This window comes from Hypanus sabinus, chromosome 5 (assembly GCF_030144855.1).
Source record: "Hypanus sabinus isolate sHypSab1 chromosome 5, sHypSab1.hap1, whole genome shotgun sequence".
Classification (NCBI taxonomy): domain Eukaryota; kingdom Metazoa; phylum Chordata; class Chondrichthyes; order Myliobatiformes; family Dasyatidae; genus Hypanus; species Hypanus sabinus.
In genome coordinates this window covers 134,726,850-134,740,962 of record NC_082710.1, presented here as the reverse complement: position 1 = coordinate 134,740,962, position 14,113 = coordinate 134,726,850, and the positions used below count along the sequence as shown (strand labels likewise).

The following is a 14,113-nucleotide window of genomic DNA, read 5'->3' as shown; positions in this document are numbered from 1 at the left end:
CTTATAAAAAGTATCAAAATAAGTGGTTTCCAACATAACTGACTCTTCTTTCTACTACTGAACTACTGAGCATGATGGTGCTGCAAACTGGCATCATGTTGACTCAGCTGAGGCTCTGTTTTACTTCCAGTTCAACATCAGTACATTGCTGATCCTGCAGTTAGACAATTAGGAAGTGGACTTATGGCATGACTTAATGCACCCTATTTAAATTCATGAAATGCTGTTAATCTTCACGCAAGACCAATTCCACAAAGCTTAATCCTCCTTGCACAGAGACTGAATCGTGTAGATCCATGATTTCTGAAGGCAGTTCTTCTTTGGAATATTCTTAGAATTGAACTGATTAGTTCTGATTTGTTTATTCACTTTCCATATCCAGACATCAGATTCATTCACAACATTTCAAGCCACAAAACTGTTTCTTAATTTTGATCACATTAACAAAATAAGGTTAGAATTCAAACTTCTTTTAAAAAACTGAGGTATAAAAAATTAGTTTATTCAAAAGACTGGACATTTGCTATTACAAAAACATGTATATCATCCAAAAGACTTCCCTCATACATGAATAGTCAATCGTTTAAAAGTAGTAACAGAAGAGAAATTCTGATTATCAACCTTTTTAACTTCGCCTGGCTTTCTTCACTTCAGGTTCATCATTAGCAGTGCTTTGCTGTGAAATAGTTCTTGGAACACTGATTCCAGGAATCTGCCACAAGAAATAAAATTTCAAAGCGTGTATGCTGAATTCATTCAATTGTAAATAAAATCAAGTGAAGAGAACAGAAAATTTGATTGAAGGAAAGAAATTTGAGTTAAATTAGCTTGCCTAAGGATTATTAAATGTATTTTTTTTAATGATTACCCCCCCCATATTGTTTTTTGCTGCTCATTTCTTCAAAGATTCAATTGAAAACATGGAACAATTTAATAATAGCAAGGAGAAAATATTAACCAGTGAACAAAAAGATTAAAGATCATGACAAATAAAAACTTGGTTTATAGAATAAGGTAATTAACTGGGTATTGCTGAATAGCAATTATACTAACTGGAGCAAAAATTATTACATTGAAAACAGCAAAATCATGAAAATAATTCCCATTTGCCAGAGTGTTACCTGATCATTCAGGTAATTTATACTAGAAATCTCTTTGAAATTTTTTTCATCTTACAACTCATTTGTCTTTGTGATTTTTACCTACCACAAATTCTTTGAAGAAAAGCATTCAATGTGAATGTCTGGTAATCATTTTTGGTACTGTACCTTGAAGTGCTCGCAGAAGTAACTCAACAGAAAAAAAACGTCTTGTTTTGCTTCAGTACAGGATATAATTAAAAGGAACTGAGCAGAAGTGAATGAAGGCTTTACACAGCACAAGGTATAACATAAACGGAGCATGAATGGAAAGGTGTGAAAGCACATTGGAGAGAAGTCTCTCAGGTAATTTCAAAACAGAAGTGATTCTATTTTAGAATGCAGTATCTTAATTACTGACATGAATCCATGAAAAGCAAACAAGGTGGATTATTTGGAATAATTACTACTAAAGTGGAGAAAAGGAAGCTGCATTTAACCTGAACAATGCTGAATACTTACCACTGGATCAACCAGACTCATTCTAATCTTCTGGTGCTGTATGTTTGATGCATCCACCATGATTGTCACAGTTACCTTGTCAAACAGTTTAAATGATGCCTCTTCTACTGTTAAAGAAGGGATCTGCAAGATCATTGAAAGATCATAGGTTTAAAAATTCAAATTAATTATCAATTCGTGATGTCTATACCCTTTTTATACAATTGAATAACTGCACATTTAAAAAATTCATTTTTGCTAGCACCAACCTCTAATCGGAAAGGATCTTTGCAATATTGTATTTACTCTAATTACATTTACTGCTTCATACATTTATGAATAATCAAGGGCAAAAAAAAGACAAGCAATAAAACTGAGATTAAATTTCCATATCAACTTTATAGACAGCCTTCAATATCCTTACATACTTTATTTGGCCAAAATCAAGAGAAGCAACTGCAAAAAGAAAATGCTCACTGACATTACTCTTAATCTCAAACTTTTACCTAGAATTTTTATTCATTGTCAAGTAAGACCCAATTTTCATATGTCAAATCCCCCAATCTTGGAAGATTCCTTCTAACAAATGAAAAATGTATGAAATGAGGAATAAGCTACAGGGACTTTAGAGCTTGCTTATCTGTACAATAAAATAGCACACATTCTTGCATTTCTACTGCATCTTCTTGCACAATTTTTATATCCCTAAATTCCCCTTCAGCTTTTGGGTAATTTAAATTCCAGTCTTGAATCTTTCTAATATTCCCAAAGAATCACAACACCCCATGATCAGGCCAAAATGATTATTTCTTGTCTGATATTGAGCTCCTACTTCTAAGCTCTCTAATCAAGGGAAATGGTTTTTTTGTATCGATCCTTTCGTGTCTTCTGAGAACTTCATATATTTCTGAGATCAACTCTTGATCTTTTAAATCAAGGGAAGATTGGTTCATCCTACTAAATTTATCATAAACCAGACTAGCACTTTAATCCCCAAGTTAACTTAAACAACACAAGTTAATGAAAATCCCTGTCAGCAAGAAAGGTTGGTAGGAAGTTGCATGAGGATTAAGAATACAACAGGACTAGAAGTATTGCTTTGTGGTTAATCAGAAAAAAAGATGGAAAGAAGTTCTCTGTACCTCTTCATTGTAGTACATCTTTGGGGCTTGCTTGCCTTTTTCTTCAAAGAAAACTGTACCCTCCAATCCAAACTTTGGAATTAGCACCACAATGGCATTCTTCTTCACAAACAGAATGTAGCCAACTTCATCAATGATTCCTTTGTTTTTAAAGAATAACTGTAATAAGATTGGATAGAAAGCATTTAGTAACTCAGGGTAAATACAAAGTTTAGCCAATAGCTCATTTAGCATATTGCTTAAATGTTGAACATAAATTGCTTTGTAAATAGAATATTGCTGCAGTAGAATTTCTGAGCATTTGTAATCACAGAAATGAAACAGTTTCATTAATGAACACACATACAAACTGCTTTCTAAGGAGTGAATTGAAACTATATGTGACTCAAGAATAAAAATTAATCTCTAGTATACTATCAAAGTACAATGTAACTTTGAAAATAAAAATTTAAGTGAAATCAGATATAGCTCAAGTCTTGAATTACAAACAAAATCATTAAGAGTTTGACAAATTTTAATAAATGTCCTGAAACAAAGACTGATTTATTTCTTGTGAAAAAGGAGTGTAGTGGTATTGCTGAAAAATATAAAGTTGCTCAGTTTTTGCTGGACCACATTTTGGGTTGCTACACATAATTTTTTACTGCCATATGACAGGGACACTGAAGAGAAAGTACAAGATAGTGTCAAGGATAAATGGAACAAGAAGATTTGAGGTTTGTAGATAAGGAAAAGATGAAAAGACTGGAGGTCCTGCCTGGAAGAGTTTGTCTGATGGTTAATCAAAATAGAGAGCTACAAAATTATGGAAGGTTTCAGTAGAATGAATACAGAGAACATTTCCAGTTGAAAGGAAAAAATAAAACTAAAGGACATCAGTACAATTACCAAGTACGAAATTCAAATGAAACTTCATTACTAAGATCACAAGCATGAGAAAATTTGCAGATGCTGGAGATCCAAAGCAATGTACAGGAAATGCTGGAGGACTGAGCAGGTCAGGCAGTATCTATGGAAAAGACACTCAATAAGAATGTAAGAATGTAGAACTCAGACTTGGAATAATCAAGGCTAATTTACAAGGATACATTTGAGAAGATGAGCATTTGAGGAAAATAGATTATGATTACTTACTGCAATATTATTTATGAGCAAAAAATATTATCCCACAGATTCTTTTTACCTGACTGTGGAATGCCACAGAAGCCCGCTGGGAATATTGTGCCATTTTGTGACGATAATTAAGATTATTACATAAAGCTTGCTGTTTGTGCTTATCCATGAGATCTGGGTAGGTGGAGTCAGCTTTAATAGCCACAGCTAAGAGACGATGTACTATTATATCAGAGTATCTGTAATGAGGCAAAACACAGACAAGTGTTTCAATAAAACATTAGCCAAAAATGATATGAGGGTCAGTGAAAATCCAAATAATGTTGCATTACACATGTAAAGTATACTGCCATAGATTTTGCAATAAGATTTCTCTTAGCATCAGGGATGACTGGCTCTCAAACCGGTTCTATAGATTGGGAGTCTTGTGTGTGAGAGTTTATTTAGAGTCCACATATCTGCAACAGATGAGTTGGTGGGTAAGTGGCATGAGAGCACTGGGCAGCCTGTGCTCCGTAGGATGGAACCCGAGATCTTCGGTGATATCTTGAACGTTACTCTTCATAAAAATTAGAGCAGTCCTGGGATTTCCAAGTATGTACAGTTTATCTCAAATGCCAAAAGCTACAAAGATACCTTCAAAGGCTATGAGAAGACCAGAGATTACTCGAATGTACTTTTCAAATGTTTAAAGTAGGTTCTAATGGAATATTTTGGTAGCTTTACTCTTAGTTACATTAGGTTGAGATGAACCAAAATGATGCAGGGTGTCATAGCTACTGTTTCAGACGCCAGAAAAACACACATAGTTTTGTATAATTTTCCTCATGGGAATTATGCACATTGAAGGATTTTAACAATTTTGTTTAACAGTTTAACTGTTTTGTTTAATTGTTCACTTATGCTGCTTCAGCTTCTAATTAAGCAAACATGCAGATTATTCTTTTTATTCTACAAACGATGTGCTGTGTAGGTTAATTAAAAATTGTTTCTTGGTTTCTTTTCTGCATGCTGCTGAGTGGGATCACAGCTCCAGGGTGTCAAGGATCCTTTAGAAGCAACATCCAATAGCAGCAAGCATCTGATAAAGGGTTAGTTCCTTCAACTGGAATTGCTGGATCTTTATGGGGAACATTCTGATAAGTCAGCAAAGTCACTATTGTGTCTCCACAGATGAACAGAGAAAACAAATATATATATAAATAATATCTACAAATAAAGTGGATTCCAGTGAATTGGCCATTGGTTAATCAGGTCAGCTACTTATTTGGGACAATGCTTAAAGAACAAATACCAATCCAGAAAATAGCCAGGCTTCTCTTTGTTTATTTGGGACACTGTGTTGCTTAATTAGGACAGGAGACTTGCCAAAATTTCTAACGAGTGTCAGTCATGTGTACTTATGTGACCATTAGACACTACAGCATGCTTAGAGTGAACAGTTTTTACATCGCATCACTTGTGTATATTTGTCTTCAAAAAATAGTCACTGATAGTTGGCAAGAAATAAGCAGTAAGACAATTCAGAACTGTTTTGCTCACTGTGATTTTAAGCATTTAGGTTTGCAGATGTCAGAAATGCCCGGGAGTGAAAATGAAACAATTTCACTACTTCAACAAGTTAGAAAATATGAAGAATTTGAAGATAGTGAAAATCATCTTCAATGTTGCAATGAAAATGAAGATTAGAAGAATGCAATTGTTAAAATCATTGTATGAAGGCAGTCCGTTATCTGCACTAGGTGTTTGCACTGATTTTGTTCATTTACAGTCAATTACAAGAGCACAGCAGCATACACTGGATGAATTCCTCTGTCGATAACTATTAGAAACTAATGCACAGTTTTATAGTACTGTAATAATATGAATAGTGTTCTAAATTGTCTGTTCCCCCAAACCATTAGATTCAATTCCCAGAGTCTACTCTGACACCAATTTACACGCATGCATGCATGCACACACACACACTCAACTGAACACCACTCCACTCCCTTTGCAATTTTTGTTCATTTCTTTCTCAATTCCTGCTAAAACATTCTTTACATTTACATAATTTATTATAGTGTAATTTGCCCTTTACTGTTCCTATTGTCTTGTTTATTAATTATTGTACTGTCTTGCACTGTTTTGCACTTTATGTAGTCCCGTGTAGGTCTGAAGTCTAGTGTAGTTTTGTGTTTTATCATGTAGCACCATGGCCCTGGAGGAACATTGTTTCGTTTTTACTGTGTACTGTACAAGCAGTTATGGTTGAAATGACAATAAAAGCGACTTGACTTGACTTAAATATATATTTTTTACTTAGTTAAATGGTGGTTTCTCCTTTTTCTACCTTTTTAACTATTTCCATGAAACTTCAGCTAATTGGGGCACTGCTTAGTTGGGCTAAAATGTACGTGTCCTGATGTGTCCCAATTAACCAGAATCCATTGTATTTACACAGTAATATCTTAAAATAAAAAAAATACATGGCATTTTTACTTGATGGGCTATTGAACTTTACACCAGCAAAGAAAAAAGTAAACCCAACTGAATGAAGCTTAGCAGTTTTAAGAACAGGAATTAGACCTCACACTATACAATTTGGAGAAAAAATAATTTGTCCTTGAGAATCAATTGCAACAAACTGGAGAATCACTTCTCCTACATAATTATTGTGGTCAACATCAGGCATCCAAACATTCGTATCACAATATAGGTATCTTCATATTTCTCAATGAAGCAGACATATGGTGCATAGCATTTATTTTGTTGCTATTCTGAAAGAGTAAAAATAAATGCTTAATACAAGGTTTATACCTTCTTATAGGTGACGTAAAGTGAGTATAGATAGATGAAGCAAGACCAAAATGGTGAAAGTCAGTATCCATTCCTGAACAGAAGTAGACAGCCTGCATCATGCAACGTGTGGTCAGAATTCGCAGGAGTGTGTTCAAATATGGGGATCCAGGAACCTCTGCTTTATCTAAAGACTCTGCCAAGGCCTTTGCTGAATCAGTCTTTACTTCTAAATTCTGAGATAAATTAGAAACAAATCAGGGTAATTTTATGCATAAAAACTGCTTTATATCATTTACTACAAGATGCACACAATGAGATACAGCACAAAAACAGTACCTACAGCCCACTAAGTCTGTAACGAACATCAATCACTCATTTTTACACTAATCTTACCCAAACCCATGCTACCTTCCCCCAATTTCCCCTCCTTCAGATTGCTGGGAAAATTCATAGAGGTCAATTAGCCTAACAACATTTTTGGGATGTGGGTGGAAAGCAAAGTACCTGGAGGAAACGCAGGTGAACAAACAAGTTGCAAAGTCCATAAAAGAGAACAATCAAAACTGGATCCCTGTACACATATCAACATTTAACTAAATAGCAACATTGACATTTTACCAGTATTTTATTGGATTTATGGAATGTTATGGAAATATAATACAAATTACACCCAGCTTTTAACACTTTTGGAATAAAGGGCAATCGGTACCTCCATCTTAAACAAAGCAAACAATACATTCCCCCCACCCCCCCCAAACTCTTGATAATACTATCTTCAAAGGGCCAAAAGCAAACAAAACAGTGCACAGCAACACACACAAATTTCTGGAGGAACTCAGCAGGCCAGGCAGCATCTACAGAAAAAACTAGTCAACTAAGTGCCAGAAGGGAGATCAGTTGGGAGGGATGAATGGACAAGGGAGTCGCTTAGGAAGCACTTATCTTTGCAAGCAGAACAAGTGCTATAATTGGCCCAACAGCTCCAACCTCACAATCATCCAGCACCCTAACCAGTCCTTCCAGGTGAGGCGACATTTCACCTGTGAATCTGTTGGGGTCATTTACTGTGCTCAGTGCTCCCCGTATGGCCTCCTGTACATCAGTGAGACGTGATGCAAACTGGGAGACTGCTTCGCCAAGCATCTATGCTCTGTCCTCCAGGACAAGCAGAATCTCCCAGTGGCTGCCCATTTTAATTCCGCTGTTGTGATGAGGCCACACTTTGGTGCAGGAACAACACCTTATATTTCATTGGGTAGCTTCCAACCTGACGGCATGAACATTGATTACTCAAACTTCTGGTAATTCCCCACAACCACCACCAACTCCTCCATTTCCCATCTCTTTTTCCCTCTCTCACCCCATCTCACTAATTAACTTCCCAGCTCTTTATTTCATCTCTCCCCCTCCAGGTTTCACCTATCACCTGGTAGTTCTCTCTCCCCTCTCCCCACCTTTTAAATCTACTCAGCACTTTTTCTCCAGTCCTGCTGAAGGGTTTCAGCCTGAAATGTCGACTGCACTTTTTTCCACAGATGCTGCCTGGCCTGCTGAGTTCCTCCAGCACTTTTTGTGTGTTGCTCGGATTTCCAGCATCTGCACATATTCTCTTGTTTGTGTTTGGATCAAAACATTGCACAAGTCACTATTTAACTTACAATAGATAATAAGATGCCCTAGGCAGGAGCAACAGGAAATAAAAGAATTCTATACGTAAATTTTTAAAAGGCAACCAGTATTTAAACTAACGAAGGGATGACTAGGAGTAGAGTTCTAGAACAGGGGTGAAAAAACGTGGTCTGAAATAAAGTGAGAGGAATATCTGACAAAATTGAAATTCATTGTGCAGCAATAATTTAAACAGTGCAAATGGAGACAATAATAATTTACAACTAACCAGAGTAGGGATTACTCAGACACGGTTATAGAAACACTGGACTGGTAGATAAACATTAGAGGGCATCATACATAGTTAGAAAAGTGACAAAAGAATGAGAGGTGGATAGCTATACTCAAGGCAGAAAAATTACAATAAAATGTAACAGTTCACATAGATTTAAATAGAAACCACATGCACAGCAAAAACAATACTTTATGGGATGCTCTACATACTGCAGCGTAGTTAGATGTGGAGGAAGCAATACAATGAGTACACAGTACAGTCAACCCAGGGATTCGACCTACATTAAAACTGCATTAATTCAGCAAATGTATCGGACCATATGATTTTCCAGAAGTTTGAGATTACTTTACAAATATTAACACACTTTCATTTTCCTTTTTTTTGAAACAGATGTTATAAAGCAACATTTCAGTACACTCAAGGGGAATCACCCGACAGAACTGGGGACAAGTTTAAAGGGTGTGGTAACCAGGGCTCTGATGAAGGAAAGGCAGAACAGGAATTGGGAGCTGATGAGTGAAATGAATTTTTAAAGCAAAAGTCCTTGCTTTCCTAACAACTAAGTCTTCGAAAAGGTGACAGATATTAGTATTGATACAACTTATCTAAATTTTTCAGGGAGGTCTTGGATTTGATATTCCATAATAGATAAATGGACTGAGGGCCTGATGTCTGAAGGTCTAATAATAAAATGGATAACTGAATGGCTTTAAGAGATAAGGACAAGAGAACAGATAAGCCAACATGGAATACTGTGCACAATTTTGGCCACATTGTTAGAAAGGAGAAGATACAAAATTCTTTTCTGTACTCTCCATAACTTATGCTACTTCCAACAGGATCTTCCCTTCCACAACTGCCTGCCCCCCATCTTATAACCATATAACAATCACAGCACGGAAACAGGCCATCTTGGCCCTCCTAGTCCGTGCCGAACCCTTAATCTCACCTAGTCCCACCTACCCGCACTCAGCCCATAACCCTCCACTCCTTTCCTGTCCATATACCTATCCAATTTTACCTTAAATGACACAACTGAACTGGCCTCTACTACTTCTACAGGAAGCTCATTCCACACAGCTATCACTCTTTGAGTAAAGAAATACCCCCTCGTGTTTCCCTTAAACTTCTGCCCCCTAACTCTCAAATCATGTCCTCTAGTTTGAATCTCCCCTACTCTCAATGGAAACAGCATGTTCACGTCAACTCTATCTATCCCTCTCAAAATTTTAAATACCTCGATCAAATTCCCCCTCAACCTTCTACGCTCCAATGAATAGAGACCTAACTTGTTCAACCTTTCTCTGTAACTTAATTGCTGAAACCCAGGTAACATCCTAGTAAATCGTCTCTGCACTCTCTCTAATTTATTGATATCTTTCCTATAATTCGGTGACCAGAACTGCACACAATATTCCAAATTTGGCCTTACCAATGCCTTGTACAACTTTAGCATTACATCCCAACTTCTGTACTCAATGCTTTGATTTATAAAGGCCAGCGTTCCAAAAGCCCTCTTCACCACCCTATCTACATGAGACTCCACTTTCAGGGAACTATGCACAGTTATTCCTAGATCTCTCTGTTCCTCTGCATTCCTCAATGCCCTACCATTTACTCTGTATGTTCTATTTGGATTATTCCTGCCAAAATGTAGAACCTCACACTTCTCAGCATTAAACTCCATCTGCCAACGTTCAGCCCATTCTTCTAACCGGCATAAATCTCCCTGCAAGCTTTGAAAATCCACCTCATTATCCACAACGCCTCCTACCTTAGTATCATCGGCATACTTACTAATCCAATTTACCACCCCATCATCCAGATCATTTATGTATATTACAAACAACATTGGGCCCAAAACAGATCCCTGCGGCACCCCGCTAGTCACCGGCCTCCATCCCGATAAACAATTATCCACCACTACTCTCTGGCATCTCCCACCTAGCCACTGTTGAATCCATTTTATTACTCCAGCATTAATACCTAACGACTGAACCTTCTTAACTAACCTTCCATGTGGAACTTTGTCAAAGGCTTTGCTGAAGTCCATATAGACTACATCCACTGCCTTACCCTCGTCAACATTCCTCGTAACTTCTTCAAAAAATTCAATAAGGTTTGTCAAACATGACCTTCCACGCACAAATTCATGCTGGCTACTTCTAATCAGATCCCGTCTATCCAGATAATTATAAATACTATCTCTAAGAATATTTTCCATTAATTTACCCACCACTGATGTCAAACTGACAGGTCTATAATTGCTAGGCTTCCTTCTAGAACCCTTTTTAAACCATGGAACCACATGAGCAATACGCCAATCCTCCGGCACAATCCCCATTTCTAATGACATATTAAAGATCTCCGTCAGAGCTCCTGCTATTTCTACACAAACTTCCCTCAAGGTCCTGGGGAATATCCTGTCAGGACCCGGAGATTTATCCACTTTTAAATTTCTTAAAAGCGCCAGTACCTCCACCTCTTTAATTGTCATAGGTTCCATAACTTCCTTACTTGTTTCCCACACCTTAGACAATTCAATATCCTTCTCCTTAGTGAATACCGAAGAGAAGAAATCATTCAAAATCTCTCCCATCTCCTTCGGTTCCACACATAGCTGACCACTCTGATTCTCTAAGGGGCCAATTTTATCCCTCACTATCCTCTTGCTTTTAATATAACTGTAGAAACCTTTCGGATTTACTTTCACCTTATTTGCCAAATCTTCTGTAAGGATTTCTCTCTACATGACTCTCTTGGACTCCCTTGTCCATTTCTCCCTGCCCAGTGATTGCTAATCTGGCACTTATCCTTGCAAGTGTGACAAATGCTTCAGCTGCCCCTTTATCTCCTCACCCACCACTGTTCAGGATCCCAAACAGCTCTTCCAGATGAGGTGGCACTTCACCTCGGAGTCTGTTGGGTCATCTATTGTATCCAGTGAGACCTGAGTCAGACTGGAAGACTGATTTTGTCAACCACAAAAGATAGGATTTCCTGGTTGCTACTCATTTCAACTTCCCATTCCTATTCTGACACACCTGTTAACGGCTCCCTGAATTGCCACAATGAGGCTAAGTTGGAGCAGTAATTCTTCGTATTCCATCTGGGTGGCCTCAAACTTAATGGCATGAACATCAATTTCTCTAACTTCTGCCAATTTCTCCCTTCTCCCCTTCTTTTTCCATTCCCATTCCCCTCTCACCCCTTCTCTTCTCCTCACCTGCCCATTCTCTCCCTCTAGTTTTTCCTCCTCCTCCCCTTTGTTCTGTGGTCCACTGTCCTGTCCTATTAAATTCCTTCTTCCTTAGATCTTCACCTCTTCCACCTATCACTTCCCAGCTTCAAATTCCAGTTGTCCTCCCGAACCCACCCTCCTTCTCCCCCAGCTATCACCTGCCAGCTTGAATGTTTTCCCCTTCCCTGACCTTCTTATGCTAGCTTCTTCCCCCTTCATTTCTGATGAAGGGTGCTGGCCCGAAACATCGACTGCAGGTTCCACTCCATTGATGCTGCCTGATGTGCTATGATCATCCAGCATTTTGTGTGTTTCTAACATAAGCAGAACCTCTTATGGTTATGCTGTAAAATTCTTACAAGGTATCAAAAATGTGGTGTTTTACTGTCAGGAATGGATGAACATTTTTCACATTTAGGAAAGGAAGGGAAAAAAGTCAGAAAACGAGAAGAGGATTTCTCCTCTACACTCTAGTCACGATTACTCTATGCACTTGATCATATTTATTCCAATCAGAAAATATCTCAAACTACACATTATTTAAGTCTCATGCAATTTAGTAACAGTTAAAACAACAGCTTATGGTGTCCATGACTCACTTTAGAATTTGCTGCTTTAATAAGGATGTCATAATTGGATGGAGGTGGTGCTGGATGCTTTCTGAGCAGTGCACATTCTGGGAATTCTTCATAAATTTTCTGTGCAACTGAGATGTTGGCCTGCAGCATGAACTCCTCTACCATTGAATTGGTTTCTCTGTTTTTGAAGTAAATAAATATGCAAGTTTAGATTTCTAGAACTTACCACATAGAATATATAACAAGGAACAGACTACCTTAATCCTTCACCTTTTTTTTTTTGTTTTCACTGATGCTGCTAAAGGACTTATACTTTCACTTCACTTATGAAATGGAAGCAAAGTAGGCAATCAGGTACTGAACTGTAATGACATTCTAAGAAACTACTGGCTGTTCCTTGACTCTATATCTATTTTCTTATAGAATTTCCACATGTAGCTTAAGTACCGTACTCTAAAAGTGGAAGAATGTGTTGAGTTCAACCACGAACATACACAATAACTGAGCGCACTTTGGATTGTAAAAATAGGATGATGGGGAAAACATTCTAAGTAATGAATGTTCTTCACAACTTAGAGAATTCTATAAAGCAAATTTTTGTTGCCAGAAGCACAAAACGCTAAAATAAGTTCACAATATAGTCTGAAAACAATCCCGTAGATACAACTTAATTAGGTTTACCTATCAATATTCAGGAGCTACATATATTAAATAAATTGATCCGTTGTGCTATTTCACAATATCGATTGTTTAAAAACTAAATTTAGAATGAAGTTGGTTAGCATTGACCTTAACTGCAACTGGGGAAAAGAAAAGTTCTGCAAGATGGCAGCCACGCTGATTCTAAGCCAACCTAAATTAAAATTCAGACGTACATACTTTAATTCTTTGGTTTGCAGGTCGATAGGATCATGTGTCTCACTGTCCATGTGAAATCGGACTTCTGGAGAAGATAATGTGAGAGCACTGAAGACAAAAAGCAGATTTTATTACATTTAGATTCTTATAACTCAAAACAGAAAAGAAATTACTGTAATAAGCCGTGAATGAGTTCATTATTTTAATTACTACTTAAATTATTACACCTCAAACAGCCACATAAATTTCTAGTTATAATTCAGGAGCCAAGTTTGGATACTTGACTGGACAGAGGGAAAGGAAGTGCATTCATTTGTCTCCACTATAACAAACCTTAGCAGGAAGAAAGCTTATCCTTGTGTGTGCACAAAAGACATGCAAGGCATTAGAAATGACTGTTATTCAGGAACTCATTATAAGCCAAATAGAACTTGCAGATACCAAATTAATTTAATTCCACATTCTGATGCTAGAATAATATAAAAATTGCTTTTACTGTAATGAATACTTTTATTCATTAAACAAACTAAATAATCTGCTAATTGTAGTACAAATTTTGACTAGACATTGTATCATCTTTGCTGCTTTTCTTCATTTTGTCTTATAAATTTTTAAAGCATGAGGCATGGCCCGATTTAATATCACATTGAAAAGACAACATTTCTAACAGAAGCACACTCCCTTAGCACAACACTAAAGTAACTCATTGGTTTTATGACAGAATGGAACTTGAGCACATAATTTTTTTTACATCTAACACTTTACTGCTGCCACAAAACAACAAATTTCACAACACAGATCAGGGATAACTAAAAGCTGATTCTGATTCCGAATCGAAGCAATGATGAATACCTGATGGAAGCAACCTTGAATTATAGATACAAGTTCAGCTGTAAGTGCTTAGAAGTAACTTGAAA

General features: G+C 37.1%; 1 protein-coding gene across 1 annotated transcript in view; it reads right to left on the bottom strand.

The window, feature by feature from the left end:
* Positions 1–481: 481 nt before the first annotated feature.
* The window catches only part of dis3 (DIS3 exosome endoribonuclease and 3'-5' exoribonuclease), a 42,808-nt gene continuing 29,176 nt past the window's right edge, over positions 482–14,113 (bottom strand). The window contains exons 16-22 of the mRNA XM_059970453.1: positions 13,218–13,304; positions 12,360–12,516; positions 6,635–6,849; positions 3,906–4,074; positions 2,723–2,881; positions 1,602–1,724; positions 482–712 (exon numbers count right to left, since the gene is read on the bottom strand). Of these exons, the coding sequence (XP_059826436.1) occupies positions 626–712; positions 1,602–1,724; positions 2,723–2,881; positions 3,906–4,074; positions 6,635–6,849; positions 12,360–12,516; positions 13,218–13,304 (997 nt within the window). The 3' untranslated portion in view covers positions 482–625. The remainder of the gene's footprint in view (positions 713–1,601; positions 1,725–2,722; positions 2,882–3,905; positions 4,075–6,634; positions 6,850–12,359; positions 12,517–13,217; positions 13,305–14,113) is intronic.